At 41.8% G+C, this 20,716-nt stretch overlaps 1 protein-coding gene across 1 annotated transcript in view; it reads left to right on the plus strand.

Moving 5' to 3' along the window:
- The window catches only part of KCNQ5 (potassium voltage-gated channel subfamily Q member 5), a 564,859-nt gene that overhangs the window by 486,755 nt on the left and 57,388 nt on the right, over window positions 1-20,716 (plus strand). Inside the window, exons 9-10 of the mRNA XM_007669803.4 lie at window positions 3,003-3,029; window positions 13,026-13,246. Coding sequence (XP_007667993.1) covers window positions 3,003-3,029; window positions 13,026-13,246 — 248 coding nt within the window. The remainder of the gene's footprint in view (window positions 1-3,002; window positions 3,030-13,025; window positions 13,247-20,716) is intronic.

Raw genomic sequence — 20,716 nt, forward strand, 5'->3', positions numbered from 1 at the left:
ACCGATCTGGCCAGTAGCATTTAATGAAATCAATATCATCCACTCCATGCTGTACTTTGGGCCCTAGAATTCCCAGGGCCCAGCAAGACAAAATCAATAGATCGATCCATTGATCGGTCATATTTTTTGAGTGCTTACTGTATGCAGAGCACAGTACTAAGCGCTTCAGAGAGTTCGCTGTAATGGAGTTGGTAGACACGTTCCCTGCCCACAAGGAGCTAGAAGGGGAGACGGAGATTAATATAAATAAATTATGGATGTGGACCAAGAGTCGAGTCCAGCCTTTCCCATCCTGCTCTGAAATAAGCAGACCCACGTCTGCTTCGACCTGAGTGTTTTTGCTTTGCAGATGACACCTATCTGCTGTGTGACCTTGGGCAAGTCACTTTACTTCTCTGTGCTTCAGTTCCCTCATCTATAAAATGGGGGTTAAGGCTGTGAGCCCCATGTGGGACAGGGACTGAGTCCAACCTGATTAATACAGTGCTTAGAACAGTGCTTGACACATAGTAAGTGCTTAACAAGTACCTTCGTTATTATCATTATTCTCTCGTGCCTTAATAAGTCCACAGAGGAGAGAGGCTCTGCAGGAAAGAGAAATGAACTCTATACTGAAGAGAGAATTAGACTCAGGCTTACAGTAAGATAACAAAACTCTCAATTATTAACTAAAGATCATCCTGATGATAGTAGTTCCATGCTAACTTCAATCACAAATGTTAATAGATGTGAGATACCATTTTAAATTCATTTATATTCAGGAACATTTGTAGCTTCACTATCCTACTCCACTATGGGAAACCCAATTTCTTCATAGTTCATTTAGCTTAGCAATGAGCTGAAAAGTAAATAGCTTCTGTGCCTCTGCAGCTTATACTCGGAGGAATCAGAGGCAGTGATATTTTGGTTGCTCAATAAAACACTGAAGTCCTATATTTGTAGTTAACTAATTCTTCAATCAGTGGTGTGTTTTGTAAAAACAAACTATGATTTTAGCATTACACTATCTGCGAATCTCTTAATGATCTATAGCAGAAATGAGCTAAATCAACCACAGATCCTTTAGTACATTTAATATAAATTTGGATTAAATGAATACTGAAATTAAAAGAATGCCAGTTTTACTATTTCATCCTAATTTGCCAATATCATTAACACATTCCCATCCCCAATAGACCTCTCTAAACAGAATCAGTAGAAATAAAATCAAAACTGTTTCGCAAGTTGATTCTTCATCCCTTCAAGGTTGAGCAGTGGGTCTTCCCCTGGCCTTTTTGTTAAAAGTATCCAGTACCTCTATGAATAAGAGATGAAAAATACACAGTCTATACTTTCAACCAATAGCAGGAGTGGGAAAACAGTATGTGCTAAGAATTGGGACTCTGCCACTTGCCTGTTGTATGACCTTGGGCAAGTCCTTTAACTTTACTGTGCTTCAGTTTCTTTATCTGAAAAATGGGGAATAAATACCTGTTCTCCCTTCCACAAAGGCTGTGAATCCTGCGGGTAACAAAGATTATGTCCGATGGGCAGTTTTTTTATGGTATTTGTTAAACACTTACTATGTTTCAAACACTGCTCTAAGCACTGAGGTAGATATAAGTAATCTAGGTTGGATGCAGTCCCTGTCCTGCATGGGGCTCACAGTCTAAGTAGGAGGAAGAACAGGAGAACTGAAGCACAGAGAAGTTAAGTGACTTGCCCAAGGTCACACAGTAAGCATTTGGCAGAGCTGTAGGGAAGCAGCATTGACCTAATGGCAAGAGCACAGGCCTGGGAGTTAGAGGACCCGAGTTCTAATTCCAGCTTTGCCACTTGTCTGCTGTGTGTCCTTGGGCAAGTCACTTCACTTCTCTGGGCCTCAGTTCCCTCATCTGTAAAATGGGGATTAAGACTGTGAGACCCATGTGGGACAGGGATTGTGTCCAACCTGATTATCATGTATCTTCCCCAAGGCTTAGAACAGTAAGCACTTAACATATAGTAAGCACTTAAATGCCATAGTTATTATTATTAACTGCTTCTCTGGTCTCTACCCCACCACTTAGCATTGTGCTTGGCACATAGAAAGTGGCTAATAAATAGTCATCATTTTTTAAAGAGTCACTCTGCCCCAACTAAATTATGGTTTAGATTCTACAGAATCAATCACCAAGACAAAAAGTATTGAGAAAATGCTCTCTCTCCAACTGCCAATCCCACAGACAGGACCAGAACTCAATTCTGGGTTTTGGGGTTTATTATCATTATTATTGGGACCAAAAAGCCAAAAAAAATTGATCTTTCTCCATTTAAGTGGCTTAAATCCATTAGGATTGTGGGTCTCAAATACTAATTTTAGAAAATATAAACTAGTCATGTAAAGGAAGTAAAACACTTTGGGAACATTTATCAACTCCCAGGTACCATTTAATGCCCTGGAGCAGCGGTTTATATTGCATTTTTTCATACCTTAATTCAACATCATGAATAGGACACTGCTGTTTCAGGAGACTGAGAATTAATGCAATGTTCCAAAATACTTAACTAGTTTTTGTGCAACCACTTGCAATCTAGGAAAATCTGACTCAAAAAAAGTAAATGGTTATTCAGTTTTAGGAGAGAATTCACACATAAAACCTAAAACTCAAATTCAGGATAGCATTTTCTATGTGTTAACTCTTTTTTGCTTGTGCCTTTTGAATCGGATCAACTTTAATTCCTGCAGATAACTTTATTTAATAAAAAAATCTATGGGGTTCTTTTTTCTGTATGACAGCAATGCATTTGCCTACGTGCTTTATCAGCAAAATCTGCGGCCTGTTCTGCATGCTTTCAAAATTTGAAGCCTTAATTATAAAGAAAAGCTAAACTCTTTGAATGTGTTTCCTAAAATTGTGTTTAAAGTAATTGTTTCTAATCTCTTTCCAGTTTAGCATTTATATCAAGTGTAAAAGAATCAATAGTTGTTTTTTTAACTGATTTATCAACATTGTTTTTCTTCCATACCTGTACACCTGAAGGAAAGAACAAGGAGAAACTACAAGCAGGTTTGTGTTTTGTCTCTTTTTACCTGCTTATTTCTGAGTCTCACATTCTTTGTGGGTGTTCTGAATGTTTTCTTTATAAGTAAAAAGAGATCCTCAAGTACAATTTGATTAAGGTGACCTTTGTTGATATCTCCTGAAAATGCTACTTTATTGGCTTTCCACTAGAGAACATCAGTTTTATTCCCTCTGCCCGGCACTGAGGCAGAAAATATTCTGCAGGGGGAAATTCAACACTGAAAAATGCTTTGTCAGTTTTCCCTACTGCCTTTTTAACAGGCAGAAACTCTACCCAAGTGACTCAGGAGATGGGGTCTTTTCAGATCTGCCTGGTTGATGCTTGTGTTCCCTCCCCCTACCTACCCTTCTTTTCTCTTAAATCCCCCCTATTAAACACGTCTCTAGCAATCCTCACCTCCCAGGGCTAATTGCCACCTTATAAAGATTTCCAACAAAGGATGATGCGCACACTGAAAACAATATGGTCTGCAAAGGAAATTTCAGTTGGTTCTCCTGCAGTGTGGAAGTTCTGATTTGGGAGAATCTCGCATTCAGGAGAAATCACATTGTAACAGATCTTGACTGATACCACGGGCATTGAAAATGTCTATCAAGGAGAGCAAAAAAGGGGCTGAATTATTAAATCACCTGTAAACCAAGCCAAAAATGTCCAGACTGAAGTCTGTGAAGTTCTACAGGAAAATCACCTCCCATATTTAATAATTTTAATATATTTTAAAGTAAATTGTATAATTTTTCTATATTTAAAATTTAAAAAATGAAAGCCCATAAGAAACACAGCCTTGATTTGCACAATCCAAGTGAACTCAAAAGGCAAGCAGTAATCTGGTCTAAGTGGACAACCTAGCCAGAAAATTCAAGTTACAAAGCATTTTTTAGTTGAAATTGTCATGTGGGCTTCTCTTTTGAGCTTTGTGGTCCCCACCTCAAATTTTTGGTTACCAAAGAAAATTTCTGCCACCCAGTAGTTTCTACAGATGAGGGATGTCGAGTGTTTGGCATGCCATAATGATTGAGAGAGGCATAAAAAATCAAGTTCCCTTGATTGGTGTATTCATTTTTAAGCAGGATTCACTTTCCTAGAGTTTTTCAATCAATCAATCAATGGTATTTATTGAGTGCTTACTATATGCAGAACACTGTACTAAGTGCTTGGGAGAATACAGTACAACAGAATTAGCAGGCAAATTTCCTGTCCCTTACAGTCTAGAGAGAAAGTCAGATATTTATACTGTTCAAATCTCTTCAATGTTTCTGGGGTTTATAAGAAATTTAAAATGAATAATGCCATAATCAATCATTCAATAACATTTATTGAGTACTTACTCTGTGCAAAACATGGTTCTAAGGGCTTGAGAGAGTTCAGTAGCGTCAGTAGACACGATTTCTACCCTCAGTAAGGATTATATTATGTTTAATTATATCTCTAGAGTTACAAGAGATCTTCTGCTGCAGTCCTTTCTCCAGCAGAAATTGCATGAATATATGCACTTATCAAACAATCAGTGTGGTATTTATTGATTACTTACTATGTGCAGAGCACTGTACTAAGCACTTGGGAGAGGACAACAGAATTAGCAAACACATTCCCTGCCCATAACGAGCTTAATCAATTAATCTTATTTATTGAGTGCTCACTGGGTGCAGGGGACTGTACTAAGTGTTTGGGAGAGTAGAAACAACGATATAGCAGACATATTCTTTGGCCAATGTAATAATAATAATAATGTTGGTATTTATTAAGCGCTTACTATGTGCAGAGCACTGTTCTAAGCGCTGGGGGAGACACAGGGGAATCGGGTTGTCCCACGTGGGGCTCACAGTCTTCATCCCCATTTTACAGATGAGGTAACTGAGGCACAGAGAAGTTAAGTGACTTGCCCACAGTCACACAGCTGACAAGTGGCAGAGCTGGGATTTGAACTCATGACCTCTGACTCCAAAGCCCGTGCTTTTTCCACTGATCCACGCTGCTTCTCTATGTGAGCTTACAGTAGGGATAGACAGACATTAATATAAATAAATCAATTCTGGACTTGTACATAAGCTCTGTGGGGCTGTGGGACTAGTTTGCATTCTGGAAGGGGAGATAGATATTAATGAAAATAAATAATTTACAGATATGTACATAAGTGCTGTGGGGCTGAGGTTGGGGTGAATACCAAATGCCCAAAGGGTATGGAGCTAATGAATATTTTCCCTTGATGAAGATTAGAGAATTGGTATTCCAGAGTCTTAATGTTGGCATGCAGCCAGGCCTATTTTGTTATCCTGAAGCACTCACAGGAGACAGTACTTCTGCACAGAGTAAGCACTTAATAAATACCAGTGATTGATTGATTTTTCTGTACTAAGGCTAGGAAAATGCTAAAATGAAGTTTGGTCTATCAACTTCTAGAACACAAGAGAAAAGAAGGCATGCAGTCCACGGGGAACCTGATTTTGTATAATGCTGGTACAGCTTAGTTTTAGAGACCGTTGTTATTAAAAAGTTCTCATTTTTAATTCAAACTGGAGCCTATGAGAGCCCCTAGTTTGAATCCCTTTAGGCCAGACTCAATTGCATTACACTTTAAGCATAGGCTTTCCTGCTGCCTTCATCAATTATTAATCATTATTAGGATTGCGTGTTTTCTATTGTCGTCGTTGGGATTTTTTTGCCCTCCAGTCTACTTGGCCTGCCTATTAAATAACTCCCAGGAATGAGCAGCATTAAAGCAATTTCTCTGAAATTACCTAATCCTTCTTTGGTTATTTAGTGTCTTTTCCCAAACATTCCATTTGTTACCAAAGAATTTGATGGCAAGCATGTTAAACTAATTTGATTTAAATCATTTGTTCCTTTAAAAGAGTTCCTTAGATTTATCTGTAGAGAACAGGTGCTATGTTCTGGTTCTCACCAACATGTGAGCACTTACAAGAATGTCAATTTGCCAATAACCCAATTAACCCATAGTAAGCCCTCATCCATCTTAGATTTCATATAGCTACTTCTTGGTTATTCGAAAGCAGATTGTCCAGTCGGTGGAGTATCCAGGCCTTAGATCATTATTGTCATTATTGTCATTATTCTCATTAAGCAATTTCTATGTGCTAAACTAAATCCTGGGGTAGATACTAGTTCATCAGGTTAGACACAGTGCTTGTCCCCTCCATGGCTCACAGTCTAAGTAGGAGGAAGTAGAATTTAATCCCCATTTTAACAATAAGGGAATTAAGGGACAGAGAAGTCAAGTAACTTGCCTTAGGTGACGCAGCAGATGAGTGGCCGTTGTGGGATTAGAACCCAGGTCCTCTGACACACAGGCCCTTCCATGAGACCACATTACTTCTAGATCTGTTTATTTTTCTTTTCTATTATACAACTTTACTGCTTCTTGACTCTATCAGAGAGAATGTAGAGTCAAATACAAATCTGTTCATTTTGCTGCTTGTGTTCTGGAATAGCTTTTATGGGGAATTCAAATCTATTGCCCCAAATGAGATTTTTTTTGGATTATCTTTGAATTTCTATTTCTGTGCTTCCAGGCTTCCCCATTAGTAGAGATATTCAAGAATTGGCTGAGTACCTCATTCCATACTCAATATTATAATTAAGTCTGTAGGAGAATATCAGAAATTTTTCAGGCCACCTGCCAGACAGTAGAATATCACACAAATTGTTTTATCCTGTATCTGAAAAAAATGGATTGCCAAAAGAAAAATGTCTTAAATATCTAAACATTGCTGATTATTTTTTCAACATTTCTGATTTTGTGACTGAAATTTTGTGCTTTGATGCTCTGAATCAGTGGGGGCAGGGGTTTAATATTTTGTTGGTAGTTGTGTTGTGTCATGTATAGCATTTTAGACAAGGATGTGTAGACTTTTGCCAGAGCTGCACAAAGCAATCAGCTACTTTGCACTTTCCAGATTTCTATGCACATATCTTTTGGTCTTTATCCTTCCTTTTCTTCTAACTGTGATGCTCTGAGTGATTTGCATGTGCTATTAAACCAAACTAAATGACATCTGTCTTTGTTTTCTCCACTTGTTTAAAATGAAATATGCCTTTCTTTATCGGCCAGTTCTTAAGCATTTTGAGAACAAATTTTTTCTTTAAATTCTCTTCTAGCCCTATGCATTTAAGAGAGAGAGAGAGAGAGAGAGAGAGAGAGAATTAGGTCTTATTGGTTAGAATAATCTTAAATGAGATACTGAACTTTTTAAATGGTAAATATAACATTTATTCATCTTCTGTTTTGAGTCTTTTTAATTTATGGTCATTTATACCATATATTGTTCAGAATTTAGCCCAGTTTACAAGTTTCACATAGTTCTCTGCACCTGGGTAACTTATTTGTAAATTGGGTACTACATCTTGAAGAAATTCACTGCCATCACTTATCTTGTAATGTCTACTGGGATCGGCAGATCTGTTTTGATCAATCTTTTCCAAAATGCCCCAAGCTTTTTGTTTTTGTTGTTCCTAATCTCTTGAGCAGTATAGTGCACTAATAATAATAATAATAATAATAATGTTGGTATTTGTTAAGCGCTTACTATGTGCCGAGCACTGTTCTAAGCGCTGGGGTAGACACAGGGGAATCAGGTTGTCCCACGTGGGGCTCACAGTCTTAATCCCCATTTTACAGATGAGGTAACTGAGGCACCGAGAAGTTAAGTGACTTGCCCAAAGTCACACAGCTGACAAGTGGTAGAGCCGGGGTTCGAACCCATGACCTCTGACTCCAAAACCCGTGCTCTTTCCAGTGAGCCACGCTGCTTCTCAACTAGTAAACCTCAGCCCCAAACCAGATACAGTTTTGGGAGAGTTACCTAGTAGGTGACTCTTAATCGCTTCTAAAGTGAAAAACAACATTGTACTGGCAGCTGCTTCAAATCTAGGGGGGTGTTTTCCAATTTCACTACTTGGGGATTTTGTATTGGTTTCTCGTAGCAGAGTTGAGCTGGGCACGTATTACTTATACACCATGATGAGAAAGGAATTACAACTGAAAGTGGAGCCTGATTTGGCTCTATTTTTAGAACAATCAACCTGAGCCTTTTCCTAGTAGCGAAATGCGTAGTAATGTGATCCTCTATTTCCCCTCACTCCTAGTAAGCTATGTAATAATAAACAGAAGCTCTTCAGGATGTACACATCTCGGAAACATAGGTATCCAGCATCCTGTCCATTGACATGATATTTGAGAATGCCAACTAACATCAGGTGCATGATCAGTTTACGATCCTCTTCCCTTTAGTGCTGTTACAGTTTCTGACTCCTCCTTGGGGGCTTTTTCCTTGAGGTTTTCTTAACTGCTTGTAAGTTTCCTTGCTGCCTGTTGCCTGCAATGATACATCTCTACTACAGTGGTGAAAAGGGTTATCCATCATAGCGTTGTCTATAAAAATCTCGGAGCATCTATCTAATTGAAAAACTGTTGTGCTGCCGCACGCATTGGCTTGTCTAAGCCCAGTGGTCCTGTTGTGGCTGAGATGGGAACTTGCTGAATGCTTTATCCTGTAAAAGGGCTGAAACAGTCATTGACTACCTGGATAACCACATCCTTCCAAGTCCAAGAGGAATAATACCCTACCAGTGATGAGGGCCTTCTGCTGTCGCATCACAGTTCCTTTTGTAGAGCCCATGAGGTCAGACGCCACGTGGTGGGGTGTTTCGGCACCTACCTTCTGGAACCTTCCAATTGCTACCGAGCAGACTAGTCCCATGGACGGAACTTGGCCAGGAATGGCCTGGATCTGTTCATTAGCTCTGAAGAACAGGCTCCTGCTCACAACAAGCCGTGGTTCAGCGGAACTCCGTTGAGCTCTCGGTTTCCCATCCCAAAGGGTGAGTCACAGCTTGCCGAGCTCCTGTGGCTGCTCCTTGGCATAGCCTGAAATCTTGGTACAGCTATCTTTCAAGGAAAAAAAAATTCAAAAGTAGCAGAAAGAAAATTCGACCATCTGAATTTTCAGCCATGCACTTTCCAGTAACTTTGTCCTAGTAACTGTTGGATCAAAAAGGTCTGTTAATCTCCGTTGAGAGAAAGAAAAAGAAGCTGAATCAAAATTGGCTTTTTATAAGGGACCTCAAAGTTAGATCTTTTGACTTCAAGGGAAAGACCAGAAAGACTGTTATTATACTAAACTTCAAAGAAATGACATAAAAAAAGATCATTTCCTGAATTTTCCAAATGCAGTGTTCTGGGAATTTTCAAAGATGTTAACATGTTGATTTCTTGAGCACTGGGTTAAGTCCTGGATCTCAGCAAATAGATCTAGAGTGCAGAAAGAGAAAGAGTAGAAACCATTGAAAGTATCGGTTATCCCTTTTATTACTGCTTTAATAGCTACTAAGAATCATGGAAGGTAATGAAAGTCAGCTCAAAGATCCGTATTTCCCTACTTTACTAGTTCAAATTTTCGCCATTGTTTATTTTTAAAAGAGTCATTTCTTAAATGAGACCAATCTTTCACCTTCAATTTATTTTTAGCTTTCATCACTGGGATGATAAAAGGGACAGTAGGGCACCATACCCCTTATTGATCCTTACTTGGGCATTTTTATCCACTTCCCCTCAATTTAAATAGTTCAGAAAAGAACCATGGCTAGAAATCTTTCAGAAAATCATTGTATTTAAACTATACTTCCTTCATAATCCATCTTTAAACCTTAAAATGTGTTTATATCAAGTATGGAAAGGATGTCTGAAATGACAGCTCTTTCGGTATGGGATCAATTTGAGTGAAGGCGCAATGGTCACTGTAAAGTTTTCTTGACTTCAGACTCAAATGAGATCATCGGGTAAAAAGGACCTGCGTTTAACAGGTGGTGGAAAATGAACTCGCTTTTTTCTGCAATCAGTTCTGAAGTTCTTTTTGTAGTGAAAACTCTACACAGCGTGGTCCCCGAGTTTAGTTAACAGTGTATGATTGAAAGAGATGACATTTCTAGGACCAACCCATGACCTATTTATTTAAGACTTTGTACATTTTTGAAAATGGAGAAAGAGAGAAGTGTGAGAAAGTTTTTAGATAATTAAACCTGCCATTTAGAAACAGTTTTGTCAAATGCTGTGAAATCTTTCTACTGATGTGATTATTTTAAAGCATTCTTGAAACTGACCTCATTACCTGCTGCCCGGCACAGCATGTGCTTTGCTTGCTGCTTTGAGTCATTCACGTTGGTCCAGCAGTATAGTTGTATTCGATCTGAAAAACTGTCAACTGCATTATCAACCTGTCTGAAGTTATCAAGAAATCTCATGACCTTCGTACCACATCATTTGATTTTGTTACATTTAACAAACACGTGAAATGTCACATCTTTTTAAAGTATGGGTGTCATCTGTTGTTTAATTAGGCATGGAAAATAAATGTTAATGTTTCTTAATAGCAACAAAATACATATCCACTAAAAACATTTGCTGTTGGCATGCTGCAGTATGGGACAGTGGACGTTGCGGTAAGTGGAAAAGTCAAGGCTTCCAGTTGATAGTTGAATTATCCTCATCAAAAAATTCTACTTTGACATCACACCCCTCCCCGTCCCTTAAAAAACATTCATGGGCCATGTCTCCCCAGGGTAAGTGTGCTTTTGAGGAAAAAAAACAGTCTTTTCTAGAAATATCCATTTCCAAACCATGCAAATCTAACATTAAGACCGGAAGAGCACCATTGCATTTTAGTGATGATAACAATTTGGTCTCTGTGTTGTTCCCAAAAATGTGTTCTAGTTGTGGGGAAATTACACACTGAAGGAGAGCCTGCCCCCCAAACTGTACCTTGTGGGGCTGTGTACCACTGTGAACACTCACCCCATTCATAAACAGAGGTGGATCACCAGCGGCTCTGTTTCCACGCGAGGTCACTGTCCAGTGAAGACCTTGCACAACCATATAATCCCCAGTCTTACCAGGCTCCAAAATGTCATTTCCAGAAAAAATGAACTGAGGGCAAATTCTCCTTACCGTTTCACTGAAAACAACCCAGTATTTGAATCATTAAGAAACATGTGAGTTGTGTGGAGGGACTACTGATGGCACTCAAAAATACCAGACACACATGAGACTACACACTTCACCCCAGGCATGCAGAGTAAAGTAGCAGTGTCAAAAGTGCAATTTTGCAGAAGCGGGCCTAGCTCACTCTGAACTACAGCATTCTTTTGGCAAGATCTCGGAACTCTCCCACTTGCTGTCAAGCCTTTGTGCTCCCTTCCCAAGACTCTCTGAGCACAAGCACCACTTCCGAGGCTCAGAACTCAGTGACCGGAGGAAGGCCAGGCTCTGAAAATAAAAATACTGGACATAAAGACTTATGGTGCCATAAACACATTCGCTATTTTTTTTTCAAACAAGCACTGATTTTATCCTATGCAGGTATGGCCATATTGCAACTCTTCAGCATTTTTAAGGACCCAGTAATTTTTACAGGCTTATAATAACTAGCTTGTCCCTTCCATGAACAAACAACATTTTACCAGTGAAAAAATCAGAGGAAGGATAAAGGGGTGTATAATGTTACATGACAAACAAAATGTAATCCTAATAATAGTAATAATAATAGTAAAGTATTTCCTAAGCATTTGCTATGTGCCAAACACTGTATTAAGGGCTGGAGGAGATAGAATAATTGCGCTATTTGTTCAGTGCTTACTATGGGCCAGGCACTGTACTAAACACTGGGATGGATACAAGCAAATCAGGTTGGACACTGTCCCCCTGTCCCTCGTGGGGCTCACAGTCTCGATCCCCATTTTATAAATGAGGTGACCGAGGCACAGAGAAGTGGCTTTCTCAAGGCCACATAGCAGACAAGTGTCTGAGCAGGTTTAGAACCCATGGCTGTCTGACTCCCAGGCCCGGGCTCTATCATATATGCAGATCAGATGCAGTCCCTCTTCAGCATGTTGCTCACAGAGGGAGGGAGAACCGATGGGGAAACTGATATACAGAACCGTTAAGTGACTTGCTCAAGGTCACCCAGGAGGCAAGTGGAGGAGCTGGGATTAGAACCCAAGTCTTCTGACACCTAGATCTGTGCTCTTTCCACTAGGCCACACTGAGAAAGAGAAAAGATTTTGTTTATTCATAATCTAAAGTTTTAGAAACCTCACCAGATCACAAGCAAGTATATGGATGAGAAAAATCTTTAGTTGCAGATTCCAATATAAGAGCCGTGCCTGATTTTTAATGAAAATCCCATCTCCGATTCAGGCAGTCTCCTCCCAAGTGTAGCTGGCATTTCAAAACTGACTGCCTTGACCAAGCCAATTTACTAGTAGCTGCCACAGCAAATCAATAACCTCTTTAATAGCAGGAAATTGTGTTAGCGAACACATGATAGACCATCACATTTCTATTCATCAGTCATCACACTCATTACATTTGTTGGCTGTTGTATTGCATCTGTTGTTTGTCTGACACAAATGGATGTTGTAAGCATAAAGAAAATGGGAAGCAAAAGTTATGTTTGTTTAATGATGGGTATGCAGTGCCGCAAACTGTCTTGAAAATGCATGACCCTATCAGTGTCATAGCCTTGCCTGCAAAATAAGCAGCATGCAGAAAAAAAATAGAACTGTCTTCCTGTTTTGCTGTAGAAATGATTATAAATGCTACATTCTAGCATGAAACTAATTGGAAAAAAAAATTCTGTGAAGCTGGAATCCCAACAGAAAAACCTAAGGTGAAAGCCAAACTTGTATTCGGCTGTATTTGGCCTGACTCCACAAACTGCTGCTTCTTAATGCTTCCTTAATGAATTCAACTAGACGGTGTGCCTAAGAATTTCAACTATTTCACAATGAGTTAAATCACACAGATCAAATACATTTCATCTTATGAATGAGGGAAACACATTATTATAATCACTGCTTCCGAAAATACATTACTAAATGAAATGTACATTTGTTTGCAGTCTTATAAAAGCAAGTGCAATTAAAGCTACTCACTGAAACTGGGATAAACCCACTTCTATTTTTCACAGCCAGAAGCTAAGTTTTAAAGAGCGTGTGCGGATGGCTAGCCCCCGGGGTCAGAGCGTTAAGAGCAGACAGCCATCGGTCGGAGATCGCCGGTCCCCAAGCGCGGACATCACAGCCGAGGGCAGCCCCACTAAAGTGCAAAAGAGCTGGAGCTTCAACGACCGAACCCGCTTTCGGCCATCTCTTCGTCTGAAAAGTTCTCAGCCAAAACCAGTAATAGATGGTGAGTCTTTTATCGCCCCTTTTTTTTTTAATGGTACTTGTTAAGTGTGTACTGTGTGCCAATCACTGTACTGAGTGCTGGGTAGAAACCAGATAATCAGATCAGACCCAATCCCTTTCCCGCTTTGGTCTCACAGTCTAAGTAGGTGGGAGTCGGATTTAATCCTCACATTACAGATGAGGAAACTGAAGCACAGAAAAGTGATTTGTCCATGATCAAAAACAGACAAAGGGACCAGGGTGAGAGCGCGATTATGTCTGTTTTGGGGTTGGGGTATGTCTGCGTTTGGGTGTCCTATCATATCTACCAATAGCTAGTAGAAAGGGGTTGCACTATGACCCAACATGGTGCCTATGATTAACACCTGCCAGTCATATGATTCTAGGCTGTAAGCCCGGTGTAGGCAGGGATTGTCTCTCTTTATTGCTGAATTGTACTTTCTAAGTGCTTAATAGAGTGCTCTGCACACAGTTTAAGTGCTCAATAAATATGAATGAATAAATGAATAAATGGATGATGCAAACTGACTCCAATCAGTCAAACGTATTTACTGAGTGCTTAGTATATGGAGAGCACTGTACTAACAGCTTGACAAAGTACAATAGAACAGAGTTGGTAGACACATTCCCTGCCCACTATGAGTTGACCATCTAGAAGGAGCTTACAGCATGGAGTCTGCTCCCCAGGTCTGCTCCTCGGTCAGCTCTGTGCATGCATTCCCCCCACACAATCACACAGCCTCTCCCAGAGTTCCTCTCTGTCCCTCCAGAGGTTCATAGCAGCTCCTGATCAATTGTCTTTGTAGTTAAATGACAAAGTTGACCGATCTTGCCACGGGGGGCTTGAGACTTCCCTGGAGCTGACCTTCACGGCAGGGTCAGGGTCTCTGGGGTGTCGTCTACCCTGGAGCTGAGCCCAGATCGGGCCGCCATGTCCAGGACTCTCCCTGCCGGTCACGGAGAGCTGCTCCAGAGGGATAGTGGCCCCGGGAGGCCAGGAGACACTGAGGGGAATATCCCTTGTGGGCACCATCCCGGCTTGGACCGAATCACTTGGTTTCTCGTGGCTCAGACAGGGGGATCGTAACTCGGGTGCAATAGTAGCGATGGCAGAATTAGAGGCTTCCTATGTCCGTCTGAGAGCGTCCCAGCTCCCAACCCTCCAAAGAGGCCTCTCCATCCCTCTCTGTGCTACCGCTTCCTGGCTTTTCCTCCTCCGCCTCTTCTCCATTCGGGTGGCTCCGTTCGGGAGGCCAGAGGGGGATGAGGCTTGGAGGTGACAGTATTCATCCATTCAATCATATTTATTGAGTGCTTACTGTATACAAAGCACTGTATTAACCGCTTAAACACTGTACTAAGTACTTAGCTATGGCTACAGCAGTAGCAGCTCTCCGTGACCGGCGGGGAGAGTCCTGGACATGGCGGCCCGAACTGGGGTCAGCTCTGGGGGAGACGGCACCCCAAAGACCCTGACCCTGCCATGGGGGTCAGCTCCAGGGGAGTCTCGGGCCCCCAGTCGCAAGGGCGGCTGACTTCATCATTTAACTACGAAGACAATTGATCAGGAGCTGTTATGAATTCGTTTATCGGATCATCTTGAAGGATTTCATCTGATTAAGATGTTGCGGCTCAAAATGTCCCATTCCGCTGGAAACCCAGACAAGTGGAGGCAGGATTACACCCTAGGTCCTCTGACTCCTAGACCCGGGCTCTTTTGAATGGGCCACGCTCTGTTTCCCTACTCTTTCCTGTTTTGATTTTTCCTGGCGTGAACAGCGTAATAGTGCATGTGGAAAGCAGGAGCCAAACCTGGCAGAATCTGTAAAGCTTATTTATTTCCTTGTGCATTTATAATTAGCATTTTTGCCTTCGTGTCTTTGAGAACAAATTTACCTTTCTAATTAAAACCTGCTACTAACATTCCCATTTTAGAAAAAGCCTCGGATTACCTACAGAAGAAATTTTAGTTGTTCCACATATATGTAGAAACAGATCCCTTCTGTTACGTATGCGACTCAAGGCAAGACCATGATCGCTCTCTTGTTGGTCTGACTTTCAGTTGCCGAGCTGTGTTCCAAGAGTCTCCCTTATATTTATGATATGTGCATGTTATATACTTTAATATGCAATAGGATACATATATAACTGGGACACCAGATTCTGAGTAAATATGTAGGCCAATAGAAATACTGCGTGACCTTGGGTAAGTCATTTAACTTCTCTGGACCTCAGTTACCTCATCTGCAAAGTGGGGATTAAGACTGTGAGCCCCATGTGGGACAACTTGATTACCTTGTATCTACTCCAGTGCTTAGAATGGTGCTTGGCATATAGCAAGCACTTAACAAATAGTATTATTACTATTATTATTATTATTATATGGAGGCAGTATGGCCTTATGAAAACAGAATGGGTCTTGGAGCCAGAGGGCCTGTGTTCTAATCCCAGCTTGGCCAATTGTCTGCTGTGTAACTGTAGGCAAGTAATTTAGCTACTCTACCTCCATTTTCTCATCTGTAAAATGTGTATTAAGTACCTGTTCTTCCTCTCCCTTGGACTGTAAGTCCCATGTGGAACAGGAACTGTGTCTGATCTGATTGACTTCTATCTTCCCCAGCACTTAGAACAGTGTTTAACACATCAGTCAATCAGTCAACTGTATTTACTGAGCACTTACTGTATACCACATAGTATATATTTAACCAATTCCATAATAATAATATTACTAATAATAAAAACTATGGTGTTTGTTATTAATAATAATGGTATTTGTTATGTGCTATGTGCCAGGTACTGGGGTAGATACAGGCAAACCGAGTTGGACACAGTCCCTGCCCCACATAGGGCTCAGAGTCTTAATCCCCATTTTACAGATGAAGGGACTGAGGCATAGAGAAGTTAAGTGATTTGCCCAAGGTCTCACAACAGACAAGTAGCGGGGTCAGGATTAGAACTCGGGTCCTTCTGACTCTTATCCACTAGGCCATGCTGTTCTCTATAGCTTGTAATAGCAATAATAATCTAAGGCTAATTCCTTCAATCACATTTATTGAGCGCATATTGTGTGCCAGAAGGTTCATCAGTGTATCCCAGGAGCATATGCTACATGTAATGATCACTGGCCCGATTCTCAGAGAAGAATACATACTATTGATTTATCATATTGGAGTGGTAAGAGCTTAGTGGCCAATTGTCTGTTCTCAGTTAGTATTCGGTTTGTAGTTCTTGTTTGTACTGGGAGAGGGTGTCAGGGGAACTAAGTGCCCACACCTCTTCCGGACTTTGTCGCTGAATGAATCCTCCCCAAGCCAGAAAATTTGAGAGAAAGATGAGAGCAGAAGCTCCTTTAGTTCTGGGAGAGCAGTGTGTAGGCCGTGCTCCAAGAGGAATTCAGTTCCAGTGGATAGAGCAAGAGCCTGGAAATCAGAAGGTCATGGGTTCTAATCCCTGCTCTGCCACTTGTCGGCTATATGACCTTAGGCAAGTCACTTCACTTGTCTGAACCTCAAGTTCCCTCATCTTTTAAATGGGGATGGAGACTTTGAGCCCCATGTGGGACAGGGACTGTGTCCAACCTGATTGGCTTGTACCCGCCCCAGTGCTTATGGCATAGTAGATAGAGCACAGGCCTGGGAATCAGGTGGTCATGGGTTCTAATCTCCGCTCTGCCACTTGTCTGCTATGTGACCTTGGGCAAGTCATTTCACTTCTCTGGGCCTCAGTTACCTCATCTGTAAAATGAAGTTTGAGACTGAGCCCCACATGGGATGGGGACTGTGTCTAACTCGATTTGCTTGTATCCACCCCAGCGCTTAGTACAGTGCCTGGCTCATGATAATAATAATAATAATTATGGTATTTGTTAAGAGCTTACTGGGTGCCACGCTCTGTTCTAAGCACTGGGGTAAATAAGGTAATCAGATTGTCCCACGTGGGGCTCACGCTCTCAATCCCCATTGTACAGATGAGGTAACTGAGGCAGAACCAGGATTACAACCCACGACCTCTGACTCCCAAGCCCGGGCACTTGCCACTAGGCCATGCTGCTCCATGTAGCATAGTAAGTACTTTACAAATACCACATTTAGCATTATTATGATTATTATTATTACAGTCCTGGCACATAATAAGCACTTAACAAATACCACAATTATTTTTTATTAATTTTATTATTGTTAGAAACAATGTTTCCACTAAACCACAGGAGTGTGCCACCACTTGTCTCATACCATAGACATTCTGGCACTCCACCCAAGGCATCGGGATTCCAGAATAAGTCCTAAGAGCCAGAGAAGAACCCCAGAAAACCCTAACCCTTTGAGCTCTGACACTGCTTGTTTGTTTTTTAATGTGACATGGTTTCCATTCATTGAAAAGTGATATACATTATTGACCTTCATTCTCCAAGAAGCAACATGGCCTAATGGATAGAGCACAGGCCTGAGAGTCAGAAGGACCTGGGTCCTAATCCCAGCTCTGCGATTTGTCTGCTGTGTGACTTTGGGAAGTAATAATAATAATCACGGTATTTGTTAAGCGCTTACTATGTGCCGAGCACTGTTCCGAGCGCTGGGGAAATAACAACAACAATGGTATTTGTTAAGCGCTTACTATGTGCAAAGCACTGTTCTAAGCGCTGGGGTTGACACAAGGTAATGAGGTTGTCCCACGTGGGGCTTACAGTCTTAATCCCCATTTTACATATGAGGGAACTGAGGCCCAGAGAAGTTAAGTGACGTTCAGTGGCAGAGCTGGGATTAGAACCCATGACCTCTGACTCCCAAGCCTATGCTATTTCCACTGAGCCACGCTTTATTTTGCCATCCCTCAGTTACCTCGTCTCTTTAATGGAGATTGAGACTGTGAGCCTCCTGTGGACATGAGCTGTGTCCAACTTTTCATTCGTTCATTCGATAGTATTTATTGAGCGCTTACTATGTGCAGAGCACTGTACTAAGCGCTTGGAAAGTACAAATCAGTAACAGATAGAGACGGTCCCTGCCCTTTGACGGGCTTACAGTCTAATCGGGAGAGATGGACAGACAAGAACAATGGCAATAAATAGAATCAAGAATAAATAGAATCAAATAAATAGAATTAATAGAATCAACTTGATTAGCTCATATCTACCCCATGCCTAGTACAGTGCCCGGAACATGATAAGCACTTAACTCTGCTAAGATCCGCCCTTTCCTCTCCAACCAAACTGCTACCATGCCGATCCAAGCACTTACCCTATCCCACCTTGAGTACTGCATCTGCCTCTTTGCTGGCCCTCCAGCCTCCTGTCTCTTCCCACTCTTAATCCATACTTCTCTCTGCTACACGGATCATTTATCAACAAAAACATGTCTCCCTACTCCTCAAGAACCTCCAGTGGCTGCCCATCCAACTCAGCATCAAACAGAAACTCCTTACCCTTGGCTTTAAAGCAGTCAATCAGCTTGCCCCATCCTACCTCACTTCACTGATCTCCTACTACCTTCAGCCCAGCCCGCAAACTCCTCCTCTCCTCTAGCACCATCTTATTCACTGTGCCCTGATCTCGTCAATCTCACCGCTGACCCCTTTCCCATGTCCTCCCCCAGCTAGGAACTCCCTCCCCCTCCATATACACCAGACAGCTACTCTCTCTACCTTCAAAGCATTATTAAGGTCACGTCTTCTCCAAAGAGGCCTTCCTCCGATTAAGGCCTCTTATCCCCGGCTCCCTCTCCCTTCTGCGTCATCTATGAACTTAGATCTGTGACCTTGGGACATTTGATGTTCATCCTACCCCCAACCCCACAGCACTTATGTACATATCTTTAAATTATATATTACAAATTATTTATTCAAATTAATATCTGTCTCCCCCTCTAGACTGTAAGCTCATTATGGGCAGGGAACATGACTGCTAATTCTTTTGTATTCTCCCAAGCACTTAATACAGTGCTCTGCACAAAGTAAGGGCTCAGTGAATACCATTGATTGATTGATTGATTAACAAATACCATAAAAAAGAAGATGAAGGTGAAATTCACCTTTGGACACGTGTATGGTTGAAAAGACCAATGTGGGTTCCTCAGTTCTGCCCCTATTGTTATGTATACACAAAGGCTGCACTTGGCTGTGTTGGTACATTTGTTGTTTGTAGCACCTCCTTTTACTTCTTCGTCCCACAATCCACGCAAAACTTTTGCTCCAACAGAGTTTCTTCTTTCTTGATTTTACTGTGCCAGACAGATCTACCTGTCCTATCCTATCCTATCCTATCCTATCACATCCTATCCGCTACCAAGACCTGCCGGTTTCACCTTTACAATATCGCCAAGATCCGCCCTTTCCTCTCCACCCAAACGGCTACCTTACTGCTACGGGCTCTCCTTATATCCCGGCTAGACTACTGTGTCAGCCTTCTCTCTGATCTCCCTTCCTCCTCTCTCGCCCCGCTCCAGTCTATTCTTCACTCCGCTGCCCGGCTCATCTTCCTGCAGAAACGATCTGGGCATGTCACTCCCCTTCTTAAACACCTCCAGTGGTTGCCTATCAACCTCCGCTCCAAGCAAAAACTCCTCACTCTAGGCTTCAAGGCTCTCCATCACCTTGCCCCTTCCTACCTCTCCTCCCTTCTCTCTTTCTACCGCCCACCCCGCACGCTCCACTCCTCCGCCACCCACCTCCTCACCGTCCCTCAGTCTCGCCTATCCCGCCGTCGACCCCTGGGCCACGTCCTCCTGCGGTCCTGGAACGCCCTCCCTCCTCACCTCCGCCAAACTGATTCTCTTCCCCTCTTCAAAATCCTACTTAAAACTCACCTCCTCCAAGAGGCCTTCCCAGACTGAGCTCCTCTTCTCCCTCTACTCCCTCTACCACCCCCCCTTCACCTCTCGGCAGCTTAACCCTCTTTTCCCCCCATTTCCCTCTGCTCCTCCCCCCTCCCTTCCCATCCCCTCAGCACTGTACTCGTCCGCTCAACTATATATATTTTCATTACCCTATTTATTTTGTTAATGAAATGTACATCGCCTCGATTCTATTTAGTTGCCATTGTTTTTACGAGATGTTGTTCCCCTCGACTCTATTTATTGCCATTGTTCTTGTCCGTCCGTCTCCTCCGATTAGACCGTAAGCCCGTCAAACGGCAGGGACTGTCTCTATCTGTTGCCGACTTGTTCATTCCAAGCGCTTAGTACAGTGCTCTGCACATAGTAAGCGCTCAATAAATACTATTGAATGAATGAATGAATACCTGTGGCAATTGACATCCAATTTTCAGCTGGGATGTCATTTGATTGTATCCTTAAAATGTTTCCTCTGTCCTCTTGGCTTTTAGTTTCCCAATTACAGCTTTCTATGAAGCAATTATTTTGAGTATCCTGCTATCATCCATTCTCCTCACACACACAGCCCAGCAAAGTTGTGTTGTGGTGAGCATAATTTCAGTGTTCAGAGATTGATTTCAGGCAATGTCAGTCAGTCAGTCATA

Source organism: Ornithorhynchus anatinus, chromosome 1, assembly GCF_004115215.2.
Source record: "Ornithorhynchus anatinus isolate Pmale09 chromosome 1, mOrnAna1.pri.v4, whole genome shotgun sequence".
Classification (NCBI taxonomy): domain Eukaryota; kingdom Metazoa; phylum Chordata; class Mammalia; order Monotremata; family Ornithorhynchidae; genus Ornithorhynchus; species Ornithorhynchus anatinus.